This window comes from Haliotis rubra, unplaced genomic scaffold (assembly GCF_003918875.1).
Source record: "Haliotis rubra isolate DU_JTF1 unplaced genomic scaffold, ASM391887v1 Scf149, whole genome shotgun sequence".
Lineage (NCBI taxonomy): Eukaryota > Metazoa > Mollusca > Gastropoda > Lepetellida > Haliotidae > Haliotis > Haliotis rubra.
The window spans coordinates 55040-71573 of record NW_025765436.1 but is presented as its reverse complement, the minus strand read 5'-3'; the positions used below and the strand labels follow the sequence as shown (position 1 = coordinate 71573).

The following is a 16534-nucleotide window of genomic DNA, read 5'->3' as shown; positions in this document are numbered from 1 at the left end:
AAATGTGTGCATGAGATACGAGGACTCCCCCCCCCCCCCCAAACACATGTTCACAACGTTCCGTCAGGTTATCAGTCGGGACAAATGGTTCATGTTTATGAACGTTTTGTGTGCTAAAGGTCTAAGCTGAACGTGAATCACATAATTTGCAAAGTCATTCTTCTCTTAGTATGTTTTTCGATCGACCAGTCTGAACGAGCATGTTGAGATTTGAAGTACCAGATTTTCATGTCTGCATGTACTTGCATTTAAGGTTAAGCTGGTGTTTTTTTCAAAAAAGAAATGGTTTTGGCTTCAAGCGTTTATTTTGTACCCTTTGTGATCTTCTCCATATATCCCTGTCACTACCATGTTTAACCAGCGCTCCAACTGCACATTATTCACAATCTGTCAGCCAATAACCTGCAATCAATCTCTGCCATGTGCAGCTGTGGTACATGTTCGTTGAAGCACACCTTTTCCTCAGCGATCGTTTTGAAAACTGAGAGTTTTATAATCACATCATATCTGAAAATATATTAGCAAAAAAACATGTCGTAAATTGTTTTCAAGAAATTATATTTAACTTACAGCATGTTTAAATAGTTGTTCATCAAAGTGGCCATCATGACGATGAATTATCATTATCGTTACTCTGGTGATATTGCTGAATATTGCTCAAAGCATCGTAAAACCATACTCACTCACCGGTGCAGAGGAACATTGCGTATAATCCTAACCAACTTTGAGAACTGTATATATATATATATGTAAAGCGTTATTGATTGAAATGTGCTGAAGGTTTGATGACTTGGTAAAGTATGCTCATGAAAATATTTGTATTTTTGTATGGTTATGTATTTCAGAAAAGAATTATGAATATTTATTTGAAAAATACTGCACGATTTACTACATAACTGAAACTACTTTGGTATAAAATCGTGCTGTGGCGGTGAATGATACATCACTAGAGATAGATCAAACCCTTATTTGGACTCTTTTGTGAATTGGTTAATGTAGGTCAATGCTATTCTTTCATAGATTTATTGTTAATGTTCAGCGTAAATATAAATATCTTTATTCTGTTAGTTCTACGTGTGTCTGTTGTGCACCTTGTGCAACTAACTTACTTCAGTTAACTTACTAGTCTCCGTTTATATACATTGTATTAACATCCTCAGTCAGACTCACTGTGTCTGTCTGTCTGTCTGTCTTCATAGAAGGTGTAGGGTAGCCTTGTGCAAGAAACGTTCGCTCGTTCCGCCGAAGACCCGACTCGAATCCTCACATGGGTTCAATGTCTGAAGCCAAATTCGGGCGTCCCCCGAGCACTGTAAAATGTGACATAAGACATGCCGTGACTATCCCTCACTCAGTCGAGATGTTTAAATTTCAACTTCTCAGAAACATCTCATTTTGAAAGATGCATGTAAGGAACACAGCGTGTATCGCCTTGAATTACCCACTTCTAATTACTCAGCAAAGACCTGAGACTAAATTAGATTTCGCAGAATATAATACAGTTTGTACATATCTACAGGGTTTTAAAAAATCTAACTTGGTTGTAGAGAATTGCATGGTTGTTGACTATAACCACATATCCCACGAATTCCCACTATTCAACTGGGCACCCTTCTTATTGATATAATGCAGTCAGTCATGTTGTAGAAAGCGAAGATGTAGCGCTTCGCTGAACTATCGTATCTGTTCAAACACGTATCCATGCCATTTGTATCAAGATATTTTCCCCCATAGCATTACGCAACAACGCTCCACTGCATGCCGCTTCGTCTTGTGTACCTATGGATTTTTCCCTAGGCAATTAATCTGGGTGGGTGAGTGGGTGTCGGGATACCTGGGTTTCCCGGCTGAGATGATCAGGTGCATCTATTATACCACAGGCCATGCAGCGCCTACTCAATCCTATGCTCTATAGGCTTCTGGGGACGAGAATAAACACGATATTGTTTGGGAGGCATACACAAGCTGTTTGTACTCGATTTCCTTTCACCCACAAGGACTAAATATGTAGCTTGCTGAAACAACAGAAAGAAATAAGATTTTAGAAATGTTATACATACTATATTCAAGAATGTTAAACATACTATATAAAGGAAGGTTATAATATATTCAGGAATGTTATACATGCAATATGAAGAAAGGTCACACAATATGAGGGAGTGTTATAGATTCAATATGAAGGAATATTATGTATACAATATCAAGGAATGTTATGCATATAGTATGAAGGATTGTTAAACATGCAATATAAAGGGTTGTTATACATGCAATATAAAGGAAAGTTGTACATACAATCTGAAGGAAGATTATACATACAATATGAAGGAATGGTATGCATACAATCTGAAGGAAGATTATACATACAATATGTAGGAATGGTATGCATACAATATGAAGGAAGATTATACATACAATATGAAGGAATGGTATACAAACAATATGAAGGAAGATTATGCATACAATATGAAGGAAAGTTACACATACACTATATGTTAGTAACTCAATATGATCAAATGTTATTCATATAATATAAAAGAAAGTTAAAATACAATATGAAGGAGTGTTATGCATACAATATGACGGAATGTTATACATACGATATGAAGGAATATTATATGCAGTGTGAAGGAATGTTATACATACAATATGGAGGAATGTTATAAATACACTATAAAGGAATATTTTTCATACAATATAAAGGAATGTCTTAAAGCAAAATGAAGGGATGCTATACATGCAATATGAAGGAATGTTATACATACAATGTGAAGGAATGCTATACATTCAATATATAGGAAAGTTATAAGTACAATATAAAGGGATGTTATAATGCAACATGAAGGAAAGTTATGCATGCAATATAAAGGAATGTTACACATAGAATGCGAAGGAAAGCTTATACATACAAAACAAGGACTGTACATGTTATACACGCACTCGCACGCACGCACATCCGCCCATCCATCCATCAATCCGTGCCTGCCTGCCTGCATGCATGCATGCACGTGTGCATATCTGATTATCTGATACCACTCATACATCTGACAGATACTATTTTCACACTTCGTTTCCTTCCAGGCTGGTTACGCGCGACCCAGTCTTTTGAGACAGTCGGGTTGATCGCCATTGCCGCAGCAGCTGTCCTTCTGTTCCTGTCAATCTTCGATAATAAGTTCATCACAATCATCAACGCCTTAGCCTGCTTCGGTGCCTGTACGTGTTTATATTTCAAAACCTACTTGATCCTCACAAACATATTTATCCAATTCAAGTGGAGTGATTCTAAAAAATTAGTTATTTCACACGACATAATGCGATTGAGATCGGGTGGTTGCCTATGGTGACGGAATCCGTTGTACTGCGTTGCGTCCCTTTGCAGTAACAGGTACCTGTGCGTGGTGAACGCTTGAAGTCTGCCTCACTGCAAGCATTACTCGCCCCAAACCTCGGCACGCCGTCATGTAACTCAAATGCTGTTCAAACCAGCCTCGTTAAAATTATCCTGGGTAACATATGAGGGGTTATGGGCAAATATACTCCCATGGAGTGAGGCTGTAGTGCCAATAAAAATGCTGATGCTTGAATGGCCACAGAGTCACATCGACTTAAACGATGCATTGAGTTAAGAGAGTATCACGGTGCATGCAATTGTTTCTCTTCATCATTAAGATGTAAGTATTTACAGTCCACCACCAAGTTGAAGTCGACACAACAGCCAAATGTCTAGAAGCAATGCGCAGACACGAAACCTTTTACTTCGAGACAACCGTAAGTTCGACATAAAGGTGTTATATTTTATTTGTATACTTCCAGGTGGAACAATCATCATCGGCGCGATCATCTTCGGCAGTCAGAATCTCCTGGTAGCCTACCTTAGCTGGGCTTTCGCGCTGTGCATTGCTGGGGCAATAATGGAGGGCGTGGCAGGCGCATTAATCATTGCGGGAACGTTCGCTACCAGAAGAACATAAATGATAAACGGGAGAAGTTTAAAAGTTTTATGTTAAAATGACAGAGACGAACATTTCATGCTTTGTGTTAAATGATGTTTGAATAAGTCAACTTGTGACTGGGAATACGTCTTCTAACGCGACTTGACAACAATTGATCATCCATTAACTCTTATATCGTGTCTTCTGTAAAATTTACAATTGACTATGAGTCATGGCAGTTATAGATATAGCATGTTTCATGTAGACATTTACCGGGTGAGAGCCTGCCCCGAGCACAACATTGTATTTACTGCAGCAGCAGCAGTAGTAGTAGTATAAGTAGAGTTGGTGGTGGTGGTAGAAGTTATTGCCACCATTGAACTGTCTAATCAGCCTAATTTGTTATTCCCAACTGAAAAAATAAAACTGATTTGAAACTAGGAGTGTAAAATCCTCATACAAACTGCAAGAGAGAAGAATTTAATGATACTCGAGTAGAATAGACCTCCAGTACCCCGTGATGATCGTGACTTGAAGGATCAAGTGGTTACCAGCAGGGGACATGGCAGTTTTCACTGCGAACTGCTCAACCCCCAAACCCAAACCCAAACCCAAACCCCACCAAACCCCTCCCAACACCGATCTAGAAAAATCACCAATTTCTTGGCTATAATGATTCAAGCACATTCAGCCCGGAAATGTTCTCAGTACAAGAATTGTGGCACTCCAAACTGTAGCCCAAAACATAAGGCATTGCATTTTTACTTCCTGTGTGAGATTGATTTTGGATCCAGACTCCACTTGATTTGATTTTCATGCGAAAGAAGCAATAGTACGGACTGAAGAAGGACCCATGAATATGGTTTCTTGCTGAACGCCGAAAAAAGCACATGACATGTGGAAGTATTTAATATCAGGATATTAACTGGAACTACTTCAAACGATAAGAAAGTAAGTATCATATGTAAAGTATCTTATATATAAATTACTTTCTTATTACTCACCAACTTCACCAATAAAACTGATACTTTAAACAAGAACGACAAATCTATTTCTGTGTATTTCCCAAAAATATAAACATGTATACAGAGGCGCTCGCAAATTGTTACAATCTTTAAGTTTTAAATCTAAATTAATCTACCTTTTCAACAATAACAACAACAACTACTACTACTACTACTACTACTACTACTACTACTACTACTACTACTACTACTACTACTACTACTACTACTACTACCGCCTCCGTGGTGTAGTGGTTAGAGCGTCCGCCCGGAGAGCGGAAGGTCGCGGGTTCGATCCCCGACCGCGTCATACCAAAAGACGTTTAATATGGTACTTGTTGGTCCCTGCCTGGCGCTCGGCATTCATGGGTACAATAAGGACTGGTCGCCTCGGAGTCAGTATAATGTGTCTGAGTGGGGTATTCATGCTTCACTGCGGCATGGTATCTCAGTGAGCTAGCACTATAAAACCAGCTTAAGTCTGGGCTAGTACAAGCAGCCGCACATACACACTACTACTACTACTACTACTACTACTACTACTACTACTACTACTACTACTACTACTACTACTACTACTAACTACAACTGTTACCACTACTACTGCTCCTGCTGCTGCTGCTACTCCTCCTCCAACTACTACTGTTACTACTACTACTACTACTACGACGACGACGACGACGACGACTAATGATGATGACCATAATAATACATATGATAATACATAATTAGAATACATATTCTGATGCAATTATTCTAAGCTGATCATGTTATATTCAAATGTATATATTAAGATGATAGTGATCGGAATAATGGGGTGGTGTTTAATGTGCCATAAACATAAGACAGATAAAACACAATCCCAATATTCCAAACGCTGATATTTCATTTTACCCTCATAAACGCTAATGAACATTTTCGTATAGAAGGTAGAAGGTTTATAGAGGGAAAAATGAATTACTAATTATAAAAATCATATTTGGAAGGCAATCTGTTTTCAATATAATACATAAATCTGACTCGGATAAGAAAACCATCAAGACACACTAAGGACACGGGCAGTGGAACTTCAAGACCTATATATTCTCTTTCTGAATCCTCAGAACCAAAATGGTATTCCGTGATGTCAACAAAACATAAGTTTTAGTCCTAGCATGGCTTGTGAAAAGATATGACTCTTGAATTGTCTCGAGATATTTATAAGTTAAGGGGATGATGAAATTTGTTTTTCATTTACTATCGTTTATTTATCATTTATAGGGGATTAATATGTTATATTAACCAGATATTGTATATCCGTATGTCCATCAAAACAACTACCTGTATACCTGAGCCCTAAGCAATATCCTTGTTATCTTACAAAATTAGATGCATAAAGTACACAAGAAGTCTGGAGAGGTGTATTTAACATACAAAATCAATTTTATAGATGTAGCTTTCATAGAACTAAAAATGTCTTAATTTGAAGAATTCTTGGATAACCTTGTAAATGATGCATTGTATAAATTGTTTGTCCAGTTGTCTTCGCTCTGACTCCAATAAAACTAGGGAGATATTGTTGCTTCTATTGATGTTGTTCACTGCTAAATTCTTTCATCAGCATCTTATGCAGCATGTCACCCGTGTAGGTTCTGATGCCATCAAAACACGAGTTTGTGTTGAGGCAGTAGGTATGCTGTAGGTGTGATCACACAAAATACCACCAGACATGTATACAATGTATGATTACACTACATGTCAGAAATGCGCACGTAAAATCTACAAATCATCATCGTTTCATTCTCGGCGAGGCTGTCCCGTATGAATCCAGACTTGATTTGAAACTCAGGCGACAGAATGATAGGCAGTGATGTGCCTGGTCCACTTTCGAAACAACTGCTCAGTGTTACAGCTCTCTCCCACCTCCGTGGGTGGCCCAGTCGTCTAAGGCCCCGAAAGTCCTTGTTCAGTGTTATATCCTTTCGGCACGCCAGAACCCTATGATCGTGGGTCGAATGTGATCCGAGTTCCAGTCTCTGATTTGGTTTAAGGTTTCCATACATAGTACTAGACCCTTAGTGTTTAAGCACATCACACTTTGCAACTAGCCTTAGCCCTGTTAACGCAGCAGCACGTATGTGACACGTCATAGATTATGAATAGTTTAACTTAAAGATGTAGTCTTCTGAAAACAGGAATCTAAGTTGTTCGGATTAACATTTTAATGTCTGAATAAAATTCATGCAATACAAATGAATAAATAATCCGTAAATGAGTTATGTACAGTATAACATTTATTATAAGTGTATGCATTTAAGTGTATACATCTGCAGGTTTTATGAAGTTGCAAATGTTGATTGCAGGTGTCAGTGGGTACGAGAGATACATTTTGTTAAAATGTGACAAACCCTTTCCACAGTCATAAGAAATTTCTGCTTAAAGCATTGTACAATTGTGACCACATATTTGTTGCAGCTACATTACAGCTGTACGATGTTGTTTGTTAACATATCGAGTCTGCACATGGATGGCTATTTTGTTATTTTCTTTGCTGCAGCTGTATGGTGGTAAGGTTTCTGAGTGAGAAGTAATGAAATTGTTTGGGCAATGTAATTATTTAAAAGTTGTAATTAATATATGATATATGACGATTTATCACTATATGTTAACAATTGTATTTTATATGGTTTATATTTATCTACTGCAAAACATTGACATGATTTGTTTTTATTTCTATCAAAGCTGCAGCGTTATTTGTTTTCTGCCCTGAGATAGACACCTAAAATAAAATAGTCCTCACCCCTCCCAGCATTGCGTTATCTGGAGAGCTGGTCACACAACGTTAAGCTGACATACCGTGACGTAAGTGTAAAAGTGGTTTTATAAGTAGAGTCAAGTGCACCTCCCTAAGACAAGGGGGGAACTGACTCTGAAAATCCGGTTTCCTGGTTTGTTTGGGGTGAGAGTAAGTACGTTAATCACACCCCTTATAGAAGGAGGTGGTTTGTTAGGGGTGAAAGTAAGTACGTTAATCACACCCCTTATAGAAGTAGGTGGTTTGTTAGGGGTGAGAGTAAGTACGTTAATTATATCCCTTATAGAAGTAGGTGGTTTGTTATGGGTGAGAGAAAGTATGTTAATCACTCCCCTTAAAGAAGTAGGTGGTTTGTTAGGGGTGAGGGTTAGTGCATTTATTCTATCCCTTACAGAAGTAGGTGGTTTGTTAACGGGGTGAGGGTTAGTACATTTATTCTATCCCTTATAGAAGCAGGTGGTTTGTTAGGGGTGAGAGTAAGTATGTTAATGACTCCCCTTATAGAAGTAGGTGGTTTGTTAGGAGTGAGAGTAAGTATGTTAATTACACCCCTTATAGAAGTAGGTGGTTTGTTACTCGTGAGGGTAAGTAAATTTATTCTATCCCTTGTAGAAGAAGGTGGTTTGTTTGTGATGAGTGTATGCATGTTAATCACTCCCCTTACAGAAGTATGTGGTTTGTTAGGGGTGAGAGTAAGTACGTTAGGTACATCCCCTTATAGAATTTGGTGGTTTGTGAGGGGTGACAGTAAGTCCGTTAATCACACACCTTATAGATGTAGGTGGTTTGTTAAGGATGAGAGTAAGTACGTTAATCACACCCCTTATAGAAGTAGGTGGTTTGTTAGTGGTTAGAGTAAGTACGTTAATTATATCCCTTATAGAAGTAGGTGGTTTGTTAGGAGTGAGAGTAAGTACGTTAATCACACTCCTTATAGAAGTAGGTGGTTTGTTAGTGGTTAGAGTAAGTACGTTATACACACACACCTTATAGAAGTAGGTGGTTTGTTAGTGGTTAGAGTAAGTACGTTATACACACACCTTATAGAAGTAGGTGGTTTGTAAGGGGTGAGATTAAGTACGTTAATCACACACCTTATAGAAGTAGGTGGTTTGTAAGGGTGAGAGTAAGTACGTTAATCACACCCTTATAGAAGTAGGTGGTTTGTTAGTGGTTAGAGTAAGTACGTTAATCACACACCTTATAGAAGTAGGTGGTTTGTAAGGGGTGAGATTAAGTACGTTAATCACACACCTTATAGAAGTAGGTGGTTTGTAAGGGGTGAGAGTAAGTACGTTAATCACACACCTTATAGAAGTAGGTGGTTTGTTAGTGGTTAGAGTAAGTGCGTTAATCACACACCTTATAGAAGTAGGTGGTTTGTTAGTGGTTAGAGTAAGTACGTTAATCACACACCTTATAGAAGTAGGTGGTTTGTTAGGGGTGAGAGTAAGTACGTTAATCACACCCCTTATAGAAGTAGGTGGTTTGTTAGTGGTTAGAGTAAGTACGTTAATTATATCCCTTATAGAAGTAGGTGGTTTGTTAGGAGTGAGAGTAAGTACGTTAATCACACTCCTTATAGAAGTAGGTGGTTTGTTAGTGGTTAGAGTAAGTACGTTATACACACACCTTATAGAAGTAGGTGGTTTGTTAGTGGTTAGAGTAAGTACGTTATACACACACCTTATAGAAGTAGGTGGTTTGTAAGGGGTGAGATTAAGTACGTTAATCACACCCGTTATAGAAGTAGGTGGTTTGTAAGGGGTGAGAGTAAGTACGTTAATCACACACACCTTATAGAAGTAGGTGGTTTGTAAGGGGTGAGAGTAAGTACGTTAATCACACCCCTTATAGAAGTAGGTGGTTTGTTAGTGGTTAGAGTAAGTACGTTAATCACACCCCTTATAGAAGTAGGTGGTTTGTTAGGGGTGAGAGTAAGTACGTTAATCACACCCCTTATAGAAGTAGGTGGTTTGTTAGGGGTGAGAGTAAGTACGTTAATCACACACCTTATAGAAGTAGGTGGTTTGTTAGTGGTTAGAGTAAGTACGTTAATCACACACCTTATAGAAGTAGGTGGTTTGTAAGGGATGATTTACGTTACTTTTAAACTTGCAACTATATTTACGTTACTTTTAAACTTGAAACTAATTTCATGCCACAAGATATCGGAAGACAACCTCCTAAACATCCACAGAACTCGTTCACCATCACCATCAAGCATCCCTGTACACACATCTGTCAAACAGCTAGGAGCAGGTCTTTCTTGTTGCACCTGTTCAACTGTTTAAATGAGAGTTTGACGTCCCTATTCAGAAACTCATCACTTTAGTTGTGCAGGTTCCTTAGTACAACAGGTAAGCGTAATGTAATGGCCGTATGGTTATGATGAGGAATATTTGGAGCATATTAAAAGTACCCATCCAACTAAGTAAATCCGCAACCCGTTTTTCATAACAAAGTCAGTTATCTGTTTGCCGCTTTGCACTATATTTCAGTTATATAATTTTCTGCGGAAGTTTGGTTGTTGTTTAACGCCGCACTCAGCAATATTCCAGCTATATGGCGACGGTCTCTAAATAATCGAGTCTGGACCAGACAATCCAGTAATTATCTACATGAGCATTGATCTACGAAATTGGGATACGATGACATTTGTCAACCAAGTCAGCGGGCCTGACCACCCGATAATGTTAGTCGCCTCTTACAACAAGCATGGGTTACTGAAGACCCGGATCTCCACAGGTGTTCTGCGGAAGGAGGTGGAGTAAAATTGGGACTTATGGTGGTTTCATTGTACTAGCTCAGTGAAATACTATGTTTTATTTAAAATGGATACCCTACACACATACGCTGACCTATATTGTCCTAAGAATGTCGAGTGTACAATTTGCATTTCATTATAAGGCAAGAACATACATTTTGAAACCAAAGAGACTGTCACAGTGCATCTTTGTTACAGTGCTGTCTGCAATAATTTTCGAAAACTGTATAACTCTGTTCCAAACGAAAATGACATTCAGTCTACTATTGCTCGTGGTTACATGGTTACAGCTGAATATGTAGTATCTCAGCGTACAGAGACCGTCTATCCGTCACATGTTCAAAACAAGCATCTATCATACATACAGTGTGACTAGAGACTAACAGACCCACAGGGCATTATTTTGTCGACAGACGCTTTTGTGTTTTAGTTCACCTGACTAAGAGTCAAGAGAGCTTATGTCATGCCCTGGTTATGACTCGAAATATGAAAGTCCGACAGTGTGGGTTGAATAATTATGAAGGCGGGCGGAAAACGGAAAAAATGGTACTTTGGGTGTTAGCCGTATGTCTGCCGTCCCAACTCGCTTCTTTTCGTAAGCAGTCAACAAATCAAGCTGTTCGTCCCCACTCGCCCCTTTCCGTAAACGGTCAAGGAAACAAGTCCTTCGTCACCACTCGCCTCTTTCCGTAAGCAATCAAGTGGTTCGTCCCCACTCGCGCCTTTCCGTAAACGGTCAAGGAAACAAGTCCTTCGTCACCACTCACCCCTTTCCGTATGCAATCAAGCCGTTCGTCACCACTCGCCCCTTTCCGTAAGCAATCAACAAATCAAGCTGTTCGTCCCCACTCGCCTCTTTCCGTGAGCAGTCAAGGAAACAAGTCCTTCGTCACCACTCACCCCTTTCCGTATGCAATCAAGCCGTTCGTCACCACTCGCCTCTTTCCGTAAGCAATCAAGTGGTTCGTCCCCACTCGCGCCTTTCCGTAAGCGGTCAAGGAATCAAGCAGTTCGCCACCACTCTCACTTTTCCGTAAGCAGCCAAGGAATCAAGATTGGTTATTCATGCCTTGCGTCAAGTGTGTAACTGTGATATATCGGCATTTAGGACAACCGTATTGTGGCGTCGTCCTATTCTTCTTGTGGCTTCTTCAAACAATGGAAAGTCTGAAAAGTTGTGTCCATGCCCTGGGCATTCCGGGAGAATGACTGGACATTCTGATTTTCGTCTGTAGTACAAGTATGTATTGGCTCGCGGTAGTGACAGACCAAGCTCCCAAGGGTCAATATTACAAAGTTCTATAGTACACATATTCGTTTGTTTGAGTGGCATTCTAGAACTTGAAGGTATAGAGATGACAAGACTTTATGGATGATCAACTTCTTTATTTTGACAATGGCGACGTTTCGGTATAGATGCTTATACCGTTGTATGCTTGTAAACGGTAAAAGCATCTATACCGAAACGTCGCCATTGTCAAAATAAAGAAGTTGATCATCCATAAAGTCTCGTCATCTCTACACATATTCATGCCAAAAATGAGAGGTCGATATGAAAAGTCTTTACGGTATCTTTTTCTTTCAGGCTGGCTACGTGCGACTCAGTTCTTTGAGACTAACTATTATAACTATTTCTTGATTATCTAACTGATAGACACCATCAATGCTCATGATGTCAATCACCTGATTGTGTTGTTCTCGCCTTGTATTAACTAGATTATTTACAGACACAGCTGGAACATTTCTAATAAACAACAAAACAACACTCATTTATACTATGTTCTGTCTATCGCAGTTGGAACCATCATTGTCGGCGCCATCATCTACGCCTCCCGGAGCAACAACAGCAGCTACCTGAGCTGGGCGTTCGCGCTGTGCATTGTGGGGGCAATACTGGAGGGCGTGGCAGGCACGCTAATCCTTGTGGGGTCGTTTGCGACCAGAAGTTAATGTATTCTTTGACAACATCAGGCGCATCTGGCGTTACGATCTACCGTTACCTGGAAGTCTATCAGTACTTTCTTCTCATCAGGTTAACAACTTCCGGAAACCAGAAGTGAATATTCCTCGTTTCCTCAGTCGCCGGATGTTTGGGGGAATTCACAGCAAATTTGCTTCTGAATCTAATTGGCTGATCACTTGATCGTGACTCGTAGTCTGGAAATGGAACAATTAATTTAATTAATCACCATTGTGAACTTACAAAAAGCTTACATCAAATGAAAACAATTGGAGTTTACATAAACCTGAAAATGATTAGTACTATGTAACCGAGATGTGCGATGGGGTCCGGAAGTGGTTACATGATACTGCATTATCCTTCATGATCCAACATGACATGATCCTACATGACTCAAAGATTGTACGAGTTATATCGGACACAATCAGGTGTCTTGGCAAGGTAGAATGTAGTAATTGTTGTTACTGTAGACTGCATTATGTAACTGGCAGTCAAAAAACACACAAGGAAACGCCCTCTTAAAGGCACAATGTCACACATTTTCGACAATATCTTGTCCTATATTATATACATTGGGACCAATGCACTCACTCTAGCTTCATATTGATGCAATAAAAGACTTATTATCCCTTGCAACTTGCCTGGAATCGATAATTGAAACTTCGAGTCGAACAGCTTCCAAAGAGAGAATACTTGCCATATATGAAATGTAAACAATTGCTCCGTACATCGAAAACTGTCGCACGCGGTGTTGTCGGTGTTTGCCGAACTGGTTTCAATCACAAGTTGTACGTAGGATATTCGTAAGAGCGCTCGAAGGGACATAACTCTAAGGGGTTCGCATGAAATAATGTTCAACCGGCTGAGGGCTCGAGAGTCGATTTAATGCAACATTGCGTTAATTCATTTGAACTTTTTAATTTAATATTTTAATCTAAATACATTATTGGTTTTGGAATAAATTATATGGTAGCTTCCCTGAGGAAGGATAGTTAGTATTATTGAGAGAAATGCATTATTTATTTTTAGAGAGGTGTGGTGTGATACTGTGCCTTTAATTGTCACACTCACTCTTCCCAAAATCGGAATGTTAATAATGTTGTTTTAATAGCATTGGTATTCGATGGATGATTCGCCACACACGCCTCTCAGTAAGGGTTAAGCTAAATCTGTTCCGCACGCTACTATTTCGTGACCAGCTGGGTTGAAGCATTAGGGCTGAAGAATCGAAGACGAGTATAGGAAGTGGTAGAAAATAGAGAGAGCTTGAAGCCCTCCCGGGCCGACTAGTCCTGTAAGAGTTAGTTCCCTTTAGTTAAATCGCCATGGATTCGATAGGGCTCGTCGTCTTCCATGTTACAAACACGGTTTCCACCCAGCGCTGGCCATCTGTCGTCCAATCCTTCCCAACTTATCTTTGGAAAAATCATCTCTTGGTAATTGTTAAAACATAATTAAATGTCTCCCACTGTCAAAACAATATTACGTTGCTGGCATCGTGAACGATAAAATACTGTACACTTCCTTGGCATCTAATTAGCATGTTTTGCATAACAGTTGTATAGCTTATTGTGTGTGTGTATACAATGTCGACATTTGACCTGTCAGAATGTACTTTTTTTGCCTTGAGCTTACACCTTTACAGCTTATAACAAGCTGATGAAACAGGTACCGAATTTCCTCTAATAAGCGCCGGTATAAAGCAGCTCACAAACAATCCCGGTAATTAGACCCAGTAAGCGCAAAAGCGCCGGGCCTCTAATGAGCGCCGGGTCTGGAAGTCCGCTGAAAAATAAGCGCCTCGGTGCATATTATAGGAAATACGGTATTTAAATCGCTGTCATTTCAGGAACGTAACTGAAGTATGCAGATTTGCTAACATATGTACAAAACACTAGTTGTTCTGAGAGGTCATCCTATGTTTTTCGATATGGTTGAATATAATACTTTTGTCAGTTTTGTAACTTCTGTAATTGAAGAACAGGCTTGTGTTTGGTACAGCGGTGTTTTGTGCAGCTTTGTGCTGTACGAGAGCCAACCAGAATGATTGAACTCGGGGACAACAATTCAGAGTTCCAGGTATCATCTTATTAAAATGGGTACATTGTGTAAAGCCCATTCATGGTGTCGTGATATTGCTGGAATGTTACTAAATGCGGCGTAAAACCATACTCACTCATTCTCTCCAATTAACAATGTGTGCAAAGCACCTTTAGAATAACGTCATGATGACCGAACCATTTTTAATGCATTATGCAAATAAGGGATTCATACACACGGTCACTGGATCCCACTGAGTCTATGGGATGCAACTCAGCGGTTGGTTTTTAATGTTCAAATCAAGGTGGTACAGAAATAAGGTGTCGGAGGGTGTGTGGACTCCCCAACACTGAAGCCTTCTGTATCACTCGAGTTGAACACCTGAACTCGGGGACAACAATTCATAGCTCCAGGTATCATGTTATTAACATGGGTACATTGTGTGAAGCCCATTCCTGGTCACAGGTCCTCGTGTCTTTGTGAGGATTAATGATTTAAAAATATTGTTTTTGAGATGACCCCCGACTCGAAATGCTTCGCAGTACAATACATCATGACGTATTATACTGTGGAGCATTTCGAGTCGGGGTCATCTCAAATGTTTGTACATATTTGATAAAATCTCTAAATCCTCGCAAAGACACGAGGGCCTGTGTTCCTGGTGTCCTCCGCCGTGATATTGCTGGAATATTGCCAAAAGCGGCGTAAAACTAAACTCACTCACACACACACAAGTACTCATGCACATTGGGAGGTACCAAACCTTTGGGCACCAAAACCAACCTGGATGCAAGCTTGAAATGTCGTCAGCTAGATCCGCATACTTTTTTCTGATTCTTGTTAATCAGATATGTCAAAAGGTGCAAAATGTTAAAAATATGTGATTGGTTTTATCAAGAATGTGAGTGAGAGAGTTTAGTTTTACGCCGCACTCAGCAATATTCCAGCTATATGGCGGCGGTCTGTAAATAATCCAGTGGTCAACATTATGAGCATCGATCTACGCAATTGGGATACGATGCAACATACATTCATTTCCGCCTGGAAAAAAATACTAATACCGAGGCGGGAGGCGTATTCTTATTATCAACACCATTCAACGGGTTTGGGGTAGGTTCGGTCGAGTTCGAGGTAACTTCAACCTGCTTCCCGGGGTCTGCTGCGCTAACCTTCGACACTGAGGCTGCAGTTTACTCAAGCAACCGAGTTACTAGCCCACAAAATAATTCACTAGCCCAAGTTTGAATGTAGAAACTAAGCAAAATATTACAAAAGGTAAAAATACTATCATTTATCAGGAAGTAATCTTGCATTTAAAAGTGTATTATAACTTAACAAGTCGGAGAGAGTGCTACATTTAAAAACTGAACCCATGAAAATTCACTAGCCAAGCGGGCCAGTCACTGTGGAGATTTACTGGATCAACTGGATTTTTACTAGCCACGGGCTAGCGGGCCAGTGGCAATTTCCCACACTGCTATCATAATGAGGAAAAATAGTGTCATGACCTCGCTCAGAGATACAACACTAAAAGTAAAATGCTGTCATGCGGACAGACTATCCCGTGTAAGCTAATCATTGCACGCACGCACGCACGCACGCACGCACGCACGCACGCACGCACGCACGCACGCACGCACGCACGCACGCACGCACGCACGCACGCACGCACGCACGCACGCACGCACGCATACGCACGCACGCACGCACGCACGCACGCACGCACGCGCACGCACGCACGCACGCACGCACGCACGCACGCACGCACGCACGCACGCACGCACGCACGCACGCACGCACGCACGCACACGCACGCACGCGCACGCACGCACGCACGCACGCACGCACGCACGCACGCACGCACGCACGCACGCACGCACGCACGCACGCACGCACGCACGCACGCACGCACGCACGCACGCACGCACGCACGCACGCACGCACGCACGCACGCACGCACGCACGCACGCACGCACGCACGCACGCACGCACGCACGCACGCACGCACGCACGCGCACGCACGCACGCACGCACGCA

General features: G+C 40.6%; 1 protein-coding gene across 2 annotated transcripts in view; it reads left to right on the top strand.

Annotated features, from left to right (window-relative positions):
• Positions 1–13719, top strand: part of LOC124269977 — a 47719-nt gene extending 34000 nt beyond the window's left edge. Inside the window, exon 4 of one of the 2 annotated variants that reach the window (XR_006896646.1) lies at positions 13700–13719. Coding sequence is in view for 1 of the 2 variants with exons in the window: in XM_046704977.1 (XP_046560933.1) it covers positions 3814–3971 (158 nt within the window). In the remaining variant the exon portion in view is untranslated. Of the gene's footprint in view, positions 1–3813; positions 4320–13699 lie in introns of those variants that run through there. The other variant, XM_046704977.1, reaches the window with a different exon arrangement.
• The last annotated feature ends 2815 nt before the right edge of the window (positions 13720–16534 follow it).